A 12,303-nucleotide genomic window follows, 5' to 3' on the forward strand; every position below is an offset into this window, starting at 1 on the left:
AGGAGAGCAGGATATCGGTGATAGACTTTGGGCATTTCATGACTCAAAAATAACACTCTCTGAGCACGCCACACATACAGAGCCCAGAAATAAATTATATCTTTAATTATAAGTATCCCCCATAATTATGTATTTCAAGGTATGTGGAAGTTCAGAACAGGGCAGGAGACACTACATTGGGGCAAACTTCTCCAGTTGGTGAGATTTTTCTCTAGGGTCCTTTCTATATATCTGGTTTCATGGGAGCCCAGAGTGTCCAGATCCTTTACTGACTCCTAATCAGGTCTCTTCTCTGTGAGTGTAAAACCATAGACTATTCTCTTTCTGAGTCTCATTCATTCACCTACTCATTCACTCATTCATGCATTCATTTTTATTTTTAAACAACACTTTTTTGAGCAACTGCTTTGGGCCGATTTACAATGCTAGGTGCTTTTGTATGTCTCATTCTAAAATGAGCTTCTCTCAGACAGCTTTTCTTTGGAAATGATGGAATCAGCTAACTCCACCTAACTGTGATAATAACTGAAAACATAGAGTGGTAACATTCTCAGAAATGTTTCCATTCTTGAATTTGGACTCACTAGTCTGAATAAATGAAATATCAAGAATAGTGAAATTGCAGCACCAGGTAAAAGTGAAGATTTTATTTATTTCTGTGACCCCTCAGATAATTAACACAGTATACCTCTACCTGTGAGAAAGTCTGGCCCCTGACAGAATACAATTTCTAGGTTTGTCCTTCATGAAAATGCCCTATGCAAGATTTTCACACTTTGGCCTGTATGTCCAAGAAAGAAAGTTTCCCTAAAGTTTAAGGAATTTCTAGTGCTAGTAAGTGGGGCTCCATTTGGAGATGAGTAGAATGGAGGGACCTTCTTTTTGCTGCCCTCCAAAATTGTAATGGGCGGCTCTCAGTCTATATTTCATGGCTTGATTCCTTGCTTTTCCAGTATCTTCTGCCAATGATGTACTATTCTCAGGATGGATCCAGGTCACTGTAGCTAGAGCTAGAGTGATGAGTAAAAGAAAAAGAAAAGAAAGTAATAATAATGGAAAATTCCACATGACTGGAAGTTTTTAGAAATGACATACACGATTTACCCATTTATTTTCCTCTTTTAGAAATCAAAGAAGAGACCTATATTCAAAAGGAATTTTCAAACTCCACCTTCATACCAGATTCTCACACTGACATTCAAATTTATTTATCTTCTGGACCACTGGACTTGAAAAGATTTTTCTTTAATTCTGTGCTAGTTATTGTTCAACTAGGTGAGAAATACAGATAATGTGGATTTGATTCCTAAGAATATCTTTAATGCTCTGTGTTGTTTGGATAAACCGTGGAAGAGAAATCATAAGTCATTGAAGAAATTGAATGTGCTGATCTTGCAGTATGAACACAAGAGAGAGAGCAAGACATGAAGGTTGAGATGGTGTAGTTAATAGTGTTGAAGAGTTATCCTGAGTCGATGTTTGTAATCTGGGTTATCAGTTCAGCATCAGAAAAACAGAAGGCCAAGCTTCAGAAAGTTGGTAAGTAGTCTATATTTACAAATGGCATGAGGGCACAGACCAGAACTGAATCTGAATAGATCACACAAACTGGCCATGGAGATTATGACCAGAGTAAGTTTCCATATCTGTCAACAGTTTCTTGATAAACTGCATAGCATCTGGAATAGCTCTGTGCTGCTTTCTCTCTAATTAACTCCCTTTCTCCTCAATCTGCAAATGTCCAGCCACTACCCTTTTTCACTTTCCATTAATAATCTCAGTTAAATATTTTTTGAAAAATAAAAGCCATTAGCTGAGAACTGCTTCTTTCCTAACACCAAATCTAACTACTCCATGCATGTTTGTTGGATGAAGTAAACTCACTCTCACCTCAGGCCATGCTCTGCTTCTTCTCTGAAACCTAACTGCTCTCAGAGACATCATTTTATCTTATTTGTCCTGTAACTTCTCTCTCTCTACTGGATTACATCAACAGTTTACAAACATCTTTCGGTAGATTTAATAATAAAACAATAGTAACAAATCTAAGACATTAAAAGAAGAACAATAAAGGTGAACAAAGAGTTGATCTAGGGTTAGTATCCTGAAGAAAAGATTATTACAGGTTTTAGGAAATCTAGAGACTTAGGGAAGTTTATCATTTCAGAACGTACATTTTCGAATAGACATGAAACTTTGTAGATGGAGAAGAGGGTTAAAACACTGAGCTATCTGTTAGGCATAAGAAAAGGCTTCCCCCAATTAATTTGGACATTCCAAAGAAAACCCTGAAGGCAATGAGAAACCACAGTGTTGTCTCCGAGTTCATGCTCATCGGGCTGTCTGCTGACCCCCTGACCCAGGCTCTGCTCTTTGTGCTGTTCCTTGTCATTTACCTCCTGACCCTGATGGGGAACCTGATGCTGCTGCTGGTGATCAGGCTGGATTCCCATCTCCACATCCCCATGTACTTTTTCCTGGGACAACTGTCCTTCCTGGATCTCTGCCACTCCTCCGTCACTGTGCCCAAGCTTTTGGAGAACCTCCTGTCTGAGAAGAAAACTATCTCCTTAGAGGGCTGCATGGCTCAGGTCTTCTTTGTGTTTACCACAGGAGGTGCTGAATCCTGCCTACTGGCTGCGATGGCCTACGACCGCTATGTTGCCATCAGCTCTCCTCTGCTCTATGGCCAGGTGATGAACAGACGACTGTGTATGGGGCTGGTGTGGGGCTCATGGGGTTTGGCTTTTCTGGATGCTCTCATCAATATCCTTGTAGCTCTTGATTTAGACTTTTGTGAGGCTCAAAATATCCACCACTACAGCTGTGAGATGCCCTCTCTCTACCCTTTGTCCTGCTCTGATGTGACTGCAAGTTTTACTGTCCTGCTCTGCTCTAGCTTCCTGCATTTCTTTGGAAATTTCCTCGTGATTTTTTTTTCCTATGTTTGCATTTTGTCCACCATCCTGAGCATCAGCTCCACCACAGGCAGAAGCAAGGCCTTTTCCACCTGCTCCTCCCACCTCACTGCAGTGACCTTCTTTTATGGCTCAGGATTTCTCCGCTATCTCATGCCCAACTCAGGATCCACTCAAGAGTTAATCTTCTCCTTACAGTACAGCGTGGTCACCCCCATGTCGAATCCTCTCATCTACAGCCTGAAGAACAAGGAAGTGAAGGCAGGTTTGAGGAGGTTGCTGAGAAAATATTTCTAGTGCTCCTAATAATAGACTACTACATCAGAATGATGAGGAAACTGGGTAGAACTGCAACAAGTAGTACCTAGATATTAAGGAGAATTCTCTTGATGTCAGGATCTGCAACATACCCTACAGCTTTTCTTAAAAATACTTAAGAAAAGGTGGCGTTGATTTTCTTAGAATGATACCAGTTCAGTCCTAGTCAGAGGAAGGTGGGTGGATAAACCTAGCAATTTTTCTTACAAAAATATTTAACTTATTACACACACTATGGAAGACACTGTTATTGCCTGCTCAGTTTATCTTTACCATCCTTCTAGTAGCTAAACTCCGCTTGTTCAGCGGAGTTCCAGAGAGACTGTCAATCATGGTGCCCCCAAATCCTCTCCCCTCCCTTGCTCATTATTCACTATTCTTCCTGGCACACTGGCTTGTACAGGAATGAACACATGGACAGTGTCAGACTATTCATTCACTCTACAAGGAATTTTAATCTTGAGAGATCCAGAGAGGCAGAGGTCAGCCATTCCATCTGCAGCACTCTGACAACCTATTCCAGGGTCCCTGCTAATAAGATCACTAGTGTTACCCTAGATTCTTTTCAAGGCAAATTTATAAACATGAGTTATATAGTAAGAGCACATGATTAGATATGTACATCATGTCAGGCACTGTGCTAAACACTTTACACACATTATCGCATTTAAATATCACAACAGTTGCTTTAGGGAAATGCTTTGGTTGTCCTTGTTTTAAGAAGAGGAAACTGACTCAGAGTGCTAAGTGGTGGGATGGAATTTGAAACCAAATAGACTTACCCCAAAGCCTATGTTCTTTACCACCCTGACCCACTGACTCTCCCCTTGATGCTGGGATCTACCCGAGTCTCAGCTTACTAATTTCCTTTTAAATGCTTTATTATTCTTGTTGTCTTACTTTATTTTGCATAAGTATTAATTATTAAGTATTGATTAGATTCTGTCATTTGCAAGGCAAAGACCTAAAAGATATATATTGGTACACCATGGAATTGCAGGTGTAGACATCCAAGGACAATGGGGATATTTGAAATCATTTATTGGATGAATGCATGTCCACTACAAATAATACATTTGTATATCCTGCATCAAACCATTTACCTAATGGCCAACTATCCCCAGCCATGAGGGGGCCTCATGACAAGAGAAGACTCCCCAGCACACTGCTAGACAAGAGCTCTGCCACTCAGCCTTAATGGTGCTGCAGAAATGGCAGAACAGGAGACTGTCAGTGGCAGAGCAAGTGCTGCATAGGGCCTGTGGCAACTCCAAAATGAAACAGAATTTCAGCAAGTCTCTCAGATCATGAAACACAACTGGAGAATTAGTGAGGAGGAGATTTGGGAGAGGTGTGTGGACTAAAATTATCATGGTCAAAAATTAATTATTATTTCTTTCTGAAATTAGTTTTTGCTTATTTACAAACTGTCAGCTGTCATTGTCTCCTTGATCAACACTTTTGATTTACTATAAGAGTTCTCTTCTAATCATATTTTGCTAAGCATTGGTATAAAATTTCATGAAATGCATTTTCTATTTCTATCGAAGACTAGGAATTTTTCCCTTTTGTTTACTAATGTATAGTGTCTTTCACATAATAGGCATGCAATAAATATCTGTTACATAAAAAATAAATTTATTGAAACAGTCATATGGTTTTTATTATTTTATTTTTAAATATTAAGTTGTATCAGTAGGTGCTCTTGTGTGGAAGAATTGTTGCATTCCTGGAATCACCCTACTTAGGTAGAGTAGTAAAAACAGAATTAACTTTCATTAGTATTTAACTTAAAAATTTCCTGTTTATGTTCATAAGTGAGATAGTATACAATTTTTTTCTTGCATTCCTCTGGTCTTTTTAAAAGCTTTATTGAGATTATGTTTTACACATCACGAAGTTCACCTATTCAAAGCATATAATGCAATGGTCTCTAGCACATTCACAGAGTTGTATAATCATCACCACAACCCAATCTTAAAACATTTAAGTCCAAACCCTCCTCCTAGGCAATCACTAATTTACCTTTTACCCATATAGATTTGCCTATTCTACGCATCTGATCTTGGCATCAATAGCATGCTTTCTTTCATCCTTGTATTTTCTTAAAATACTTGCATAAAAAAAGGGGTTATCATTTCCTTGAAGGTTTTATAAAACTCATCTATAAAATTTTGAGGATTTTTTGTCTTTTTGTAGTCGTGGAGGAAAAATTTTGATTGCCTATTTATTCCTTTTATGATAAGTGATTTAATTCAGGTTTTATATTTGTTCATGAATCAGTTTTAGTAACTTATAATTTTTGCCTGTTATTCATTTAATGTCTTAAGCTTCATTGATATTTGGTTACTTGTAATATTCTAATATTTTTCCCATGTTTTTTCAACATTCATTTAATTTTAAAATAAAAAAAACTTCAAATATACAGCAAAGCTGGAAGAATTCTATAGTGAACATCCATATAGCCACATCTAAATTTTATTATTAACATTTTAGTATATATGTCTTATCTACTACCTATCATCTATCTGTTCACCAATCCATCTTTTTTAATGCATTTCAAAAAAGTTATAGTCATCAGTACACTTCACCCTAAGTACTTCAGCATATACATCACTAACTAGAGTTCAAAGTTTTACCATACCTTCTCATTTTCTTTTGAGGTAAAATATACGTGCTGAAATATTAAAAGTGTCAGTCAGCGAATTTTGAGAAATGCAAACTGCTGTGTAATTCAAATCCCTATTCAGATATAGAGCATTACCACCGCCCAAGCAAACTACATCATATCTCTTTCCAGTCACTTTTGTCCCCACTTCCCTACTTGTTAACCACCGTTCTGCTTTCTGTACTATAGACTAGTCTTGCCTGTTGCAAAACATAAACAGAATTTACAGTATGTATAATTTTGTTAAAATTCTTTCATTAGTCATGTTTTTGAAATTCATCCATGTCATTCTATGTATCAGTAATTTGTTTCTTTTTATTGATGAGTAATATGCCATTGTATAAATGCATATCTATTTGTTTATTCATTCCATTGGCCTGCTTCCAGTTTGGGGCTATTATGAATAAAGCTGCTATGAACATTCTTGTAAAAGCCTTTTTGTGCATAATTATTTTCATTTCTTTTGGAGACTATCTAGTATTGAAGTTATTGGGTCATAAGTAGGTATAAGTTTTATAAGAAACTGCTAGATATTTTTCCAAAGGGGTTATATCATTCTATAGTTCCACCAACAGTGTTTGCAAATTCTGGTTCATCTACATCTCACCAACATTTGGTATGGTCAATCTTAAATTTTTCATTTTTATGGCTGTCTACTGACATATCCATGTAGTTGGCATTTCCTGATGACTAATGATATTGAACACCATTTTCTATACTTATTAATCATTCACATATTTTATTTTATGAAGTGTTTATTCAAGACTTTTGCTCATTTAAAAAATTTTTTTTTTTTTAAATCAAGTAGTAGGAGTTCATATATATCTTGGGCACCAGACCTTGTCAAATATGTTTTGTAGATATTTTTTTCCAGTTCATCATTTCTCTTTTTACATTATTAACAGTGTCTTTTAAGTGCAAATTTAAAGATTTTGATGAAGTCTAATTTATTTTTTTCTATTACATTTCCTGCTTTTTCTATCCTAAGAAATCTTTGCTCAAAACAAGGTCACAGAGATTTTCTCCTATGTTTGTTTCTAGAAGATTTTTTTTTTAAATTGAGATTTAATTGACATCTAACATTGTATTAGTTTCAGGTATACAACATAACAATTCAATATTTTTATATTTTGCATAATAATCATCACAATAAATCTAATTAACATCTGTCACCACACAGTTCCAATTTTTTTCTTGAGATGAGAACTTAAAAGATCTATTCTCTTGGCAACTTTCAAATATGCAATACAGTATTAACTATAGCTGTCATGCCATGCATTTCGTTCTATGGCTTATTTATTTTATCACTGGAAGTTTGTACTTTTTGACCTCCTTCACCCATTTTTCCCAGTAATGTCCCATTCCCCATCTCTGGCAAACACCAACCTGTTCTCTGTATCAGTGAATTTTTTTTTTTTAAGATTCCATATATAAGTGAGCTCATACAGTGTTTGTCTTCCCTGACTTATTTCATTTACCATAATGCCCATAAGTTCTATCCATTTTGTCTCAAATGGCAAGATTTCATTAGTTTTTTATAGCTGAATAATATTCTACTACACATACACACACACCACACATAAATATCACATTCTTTTTATTTATCCATCAATGAAAACAGGTTTTTCCATATGTTGGCTATTGTAAATAATGCTGCAATGAACATGGGAGTGCATATATCTTTTTGAGTTAGTGTTTTTGTTTTCTTTGGATAAATACCCAGAGGTAGAATTGCTGGATCATATTCTAGTTTTAATTTTAATTTTTGGAGGAACCTTCATACTGTTTCTAAAGTGGCTGCACCAATTTACATTCCCACAAACACTGCACAAGGGTTTCCTTTTCTCCACATCTTCGCTAATACTTGTTATCTTTTTTTTTTAATAGTAGCCATGTTAACAGGGGTGAGATGATATCTCATCATGGTTTTAATTTGCATTTCCCTGATAATTAGGGATGTTGAGCATTTTTTTCATATACCTGTTGGCCATTTGTGTATCTTCTTTGGAGAAATGCCTTTTGGGTTTCTTTGCCAATTTTTTTAAAATCCTAAATTTGGTTTCTTAAAAGACTGATATTCTCAATATGTTTGATGAAATAGTTCTGTAGTGGTCAACTGGGGGTGGAGTTGGGGATGTGGGTGAGGAGAGCGATGACAGGAACTAAATTTTGGCCACCTCAAAATTGGCAGTTTCATTAATAAAATAACTATCATTATTAATGTGAGAGAGTGTTATAAATATTACTTGGATGTGTAGTGGTAAAGTACAAGAGAAAGCACAGAAGACCAATGTCACTGCTTAAGATGGAGTTTATAGTTTTTATTTTGAAAAACTACAAGGTAGTGGTATAGGCATTACATTAGGCCTAATGCCATTTCAAGCTCAAGCTTTAAACCTCTCTATTACTCCAAACAAATAGAAATGCAGGGATTTTTATCCATTCGGTTCACTAATATGCCCCCAGTAATGAGAACAGTGTATTGCAGATGGTAAGCATTCAATAAATGTATGCTTAATGAATCTGCAGAAAAGTGTCATTTTTCAGTTTCTTTGTTAATGTGGGATATTAATAAATTTCCTCATATTGAACTATCTTTGCATTCTCTGAAAAGATAGCATTAGATCATGGTTTATTATTTTTTAATACCGTGATATATTTTCTTTGCTAATATTTTATTTAGGATTTTTACGTCAATGTTAGTAAGTCTTTTTTTCCTTTGGGCTATTTCATAGAGCTTTAATATCAATGTTATTCTCGCTTTTTAAGAAGAACTTGGAAATTTTCTTCTTTTTCTATTCCATGGAACAATTCACATAGAATTAAGATTATAATTTCCTTAAAGATTTAGTAGAAATCACGATGAAATATCCTGGGCTTGTTTTTGTTTATCTGGCATAATTTCATCTTATCCTTGTAATTTCATTTTAATTATGTGTATTTAGGTTTGGCTTGTAACTTAAAATGAGGCATTTTATTTTAATAAGCGAGTTTACCTTGTTTATACTTATTGATATGATAAATATAAAGTTCTTTAATATGTTATATATAAATATGTGAATATATGTATATATATAAATAATATGCATATGTTTATGTATTGTTTATCTCCAAAGCCAACATCATGCTTAATGGGATAACGCTAAGAACATTCCCTTGAACCAGAAAAGGAGTCCTTTATAACTTCTATTATGTAAATGAATATAATATTAAATATGCATGGAATACCCCTGGAGGTGTTAGTGAATGTAATTAGACAAGAAAAGAAATGAGACCAAAAACTGGAAAGAAGAAGGTAACATTAGGATTTTTGCAAAAGATGTTATTGTTTATCTGGAAAATCTGGGAGATTTATACTGGAAACCATTACAAATGATAAGAGATGTTGTAAAGTCACTGGATATAAAATTAATATCTTCATATCTTCAAACAACAACCAATTAAAAGACATAATAGAAGAAATTAACATTACACTTGCAATATAAAAGATAAAATACTTAGGAACAAGCAATTAAAAATGTATAAGAGCTATTTGAAGAAAACTTTAAGATTCTATCAAGGGACCTAAAAGATTTAAACAAATGTACAAGCAGATCTTGTTATTGAATGGTAGAACTCAAATAGTGAAGATCTCATATCTATCTAAAAATCCTGTGGATTTAACATGGTCTCAATGAAAAAAGAAACAAAGTTGTTTTAGAATTAGATGATTTGTTTCTAGAACTCAATGGGAAAAATACCAAAACAAGAATACTCAGCAAATTTCCAGAAAAAAAGTGTAATCGGTTGATAGGTCCTTCAAAATATGAAAACATATTGTAAGGATTCAATAATTCAAACAGTGTAGCACTTGTGCGTAAATATACAGAATAGACAGCCTATAAATAAATTCAAATGTATGCAGGCAATTTAGAATATGGGAGAGATGCTAATTCAGATCAATAGGTTAAAGATGAATTATTCACTACATGGCATGGGATAACTAATAACTCTTTGTTAAAAATGAAACTGGATTCCTATCTTACACCAAATTAATTCCAAATGGATTACAGATAAATAATGAAACTATAAAAATAAGGAAGAATTTCAAAATATGTTGTAAGTAATATGCCTTTCTAAGTATGATAAAACAGTCGAAGCTTCAATTATATCAAAATTTAAAAAGTTATTCAAGGAAGAAACACTTTAAACAAAAAGACAACAAAAACTAGGGAAAAATTGCAACTTGTATTACTCAGTTCTCTAAAATATAGTGATTGGTGATGAATTAATGAGAAAAAGGCCAACACTGAAGAAAACTGGGCAAATTACATGAACAGAAAGTTTACTCTATCTATCTATCTATCTATCTATCTATCTATCTATCTATCTATCTATCTTCTATCTAAATTGAATTTAATTCTAGAAATAAATCAACTAATTCTAAAAGAAACTGGTTGCTATTTTTATTAAGACTATCTTACATCTATAGACTTTTAAGATTATATATATATACATATACACAATATATGCTCTTAAACATATGAAAATATGTTTGAACTAACTTAAATTAGAGATCAATGAAAAATAAAACTACAATGAGACTTTTTAAAAACTATTGGCTTGACAAGGTTAAAAGGTAAGACACTGATGGCAAAAGTGTGGGAAACAGCCTCTATCATACATTGCTGATGAAAGTTTAAAACTGGTACAGTTTCCATGGAATCTGGCAATCTCCATAAAAAATGGTTTGATCAAGTGTATTCATTCTTGAGAATTGATCTTACAAATATTTTCACAAGTATGCAAAGGAAGATGCATACAAAGATCATCACTGCAACATTTCTTTATGCAGGCAAGAGCTCAATTTTTTTTCACTAATGTCTTCTCTAGTACCTAGGAGAGTTCCTTGGCCATAGAGATGCTCAATGAATGAATGAATGAATGATGAAATGTTGGCTATCACCATCTATAAAGTTGGCATGTTAAATAAATTACAGTACTTTCCTACAATGGACTACTAGACAGCTATTTAAAAATAAGGCAGCTCTGTATATATCAATATGAAATGATCCTCAAAATAAATTGATAATTGAAAAAAAGAAAGTTACAAAACAGGGTATAGACTATGCTATCATTTTTGTGAAAATATTATCTACAACATACATATAGCTATACTCATAGGCTATCTCTGAAAGTTTATACAAGTAAAATGGTAAATGGTCCTTGCATCAGAGAAAGGAATTAAACTCTTGGAGAACAGGGACTGGAGAACAACTTACTCTTTGCACCATGGACACGTATTGAAAGATATTTTTGAATGTGGAAAAACTAAAGATATTTTTGAATGATCAAAGACTAAGGGAATTTATTACTTATGATCTCTCACTTAAATAATTTACTAAAAGATATACTTCCGCAAGAAATAAAATGGTACCAGAGGGAAGGAGTGGAATGTAAGGAAAAAATTGATAATAAAAATAGGTAAGAAATTTGTAATTTAATTATTAATCATTAAAATAGCTATTTCCAGTGTTTAATATATTAAATTTTAGAAAAACAATAACAAAGCAGATAGGGTTGGATTATTAGGTGAATATTGAAAACACAATGGAACCATCTTTCCCTTATTCAGGAGCAGGATCTTTCTTTATCTCTTAGACTCTGCAGTAGTCATTTCAGTGCTTTGTCTGCTTACAGACTCAGTTTTCCCCCATCTAACTACTGTTTCTGTAATGACTCAGGATAAACTATGAGCTTCTTACTGTGGCAAATAAAAAGCAAACTTTTTATTAAAGGGCCAGATAGTAAATGTTTTAGATCTTGTGGTTCATATGTACAGTCTCTGTTGAAACTACTTACTCTGCCATAGACTATAAGTGAATGAATTAGTATAGCTGTGTTCCAATAAAACTTTACTAAAAACAGGCAAGTAAGCTGGATTTGGCCTATGAACCATAGTTTGTCAGCCTCTTGTGTATAAGATCCTTCTTAAAACTGCTCAAAACTAGAATTCTAGTTATTCCCCTTCGAACACTTATATTTTTGAATCCAGCAATGCTAAATTTAATATAGCCATATCAAATTTATTTTCATGAAAATATAGTGTATGTATTAATAAATACACAAATAAATAGCAATGCTATATGTACTACTCCTAAGCCTGATCTCTAAACAAAGTGAATTGATTATTTACATCTTTATGCTACCTGTGTGAAATGTAAGTACTTCTAGTCATCCATTCCCAGTTGGTGTCCTATACAGTCTATGAGGAAACAAAGCCCAGGCATCCATCGCTAAGGGAAACCACTGCTCTTTCTGACCTTATCCTCTTAGGGAAGAACTCCAGACTCCTTCCAAAGTTAGGCCTGGATAAGGGCTATTTTCATGACGGCTCAGGATGAATAATGACTCACTCTT

The 12,303-nt window shown here is 34.1% G+C and overlaps 1 protein-coding gene across 1 annotated transcript; it reads left to right on the top strand.

Annotated features, from left to right (window-relative positions):
* Window positions 1-2,297: 2,297 nt before the first annotated feature.
* LOC102889832 (olfactory receptor 8S1) lies at window positions 2,298-3,215 on the top strand. Its single transcript, XM_006916911.1, has one exon. It carries the CDS (start codon window positions 2,298-2,300, stop codon window positions 3,213-3,215), a length of 918 nt encoding a protein of 305 aa, XP_006916973.1.
* Window positions 3,216-12,303: the final 9,088 nt, after the last annotated feature.

This window comes from Pteropus alecto, unplaced genomic scaffold, assembly GCF_000325575.1.
Source record: "Pteropus alecto unplaced genomic scaffold, ASM32557v1 scaffold196, whole genome shotgun sequence".
Taxonomy (NCBI): Eukaryota; Metazoa; Chordata; class Mammalia; order Chiroptera; family Pteropodidae; genus Pteropus; species Pteropus alecto.

Excerpts from the sequence above, each read along its gene's own strand:
- LOC102889832 (XM_006916911.1), top strand. The coding sequence starts at position 2,298 with ATGAGAAACCACAGTGTTGTCTCCGAGTTCATGCTCATCGGGCTGTCT.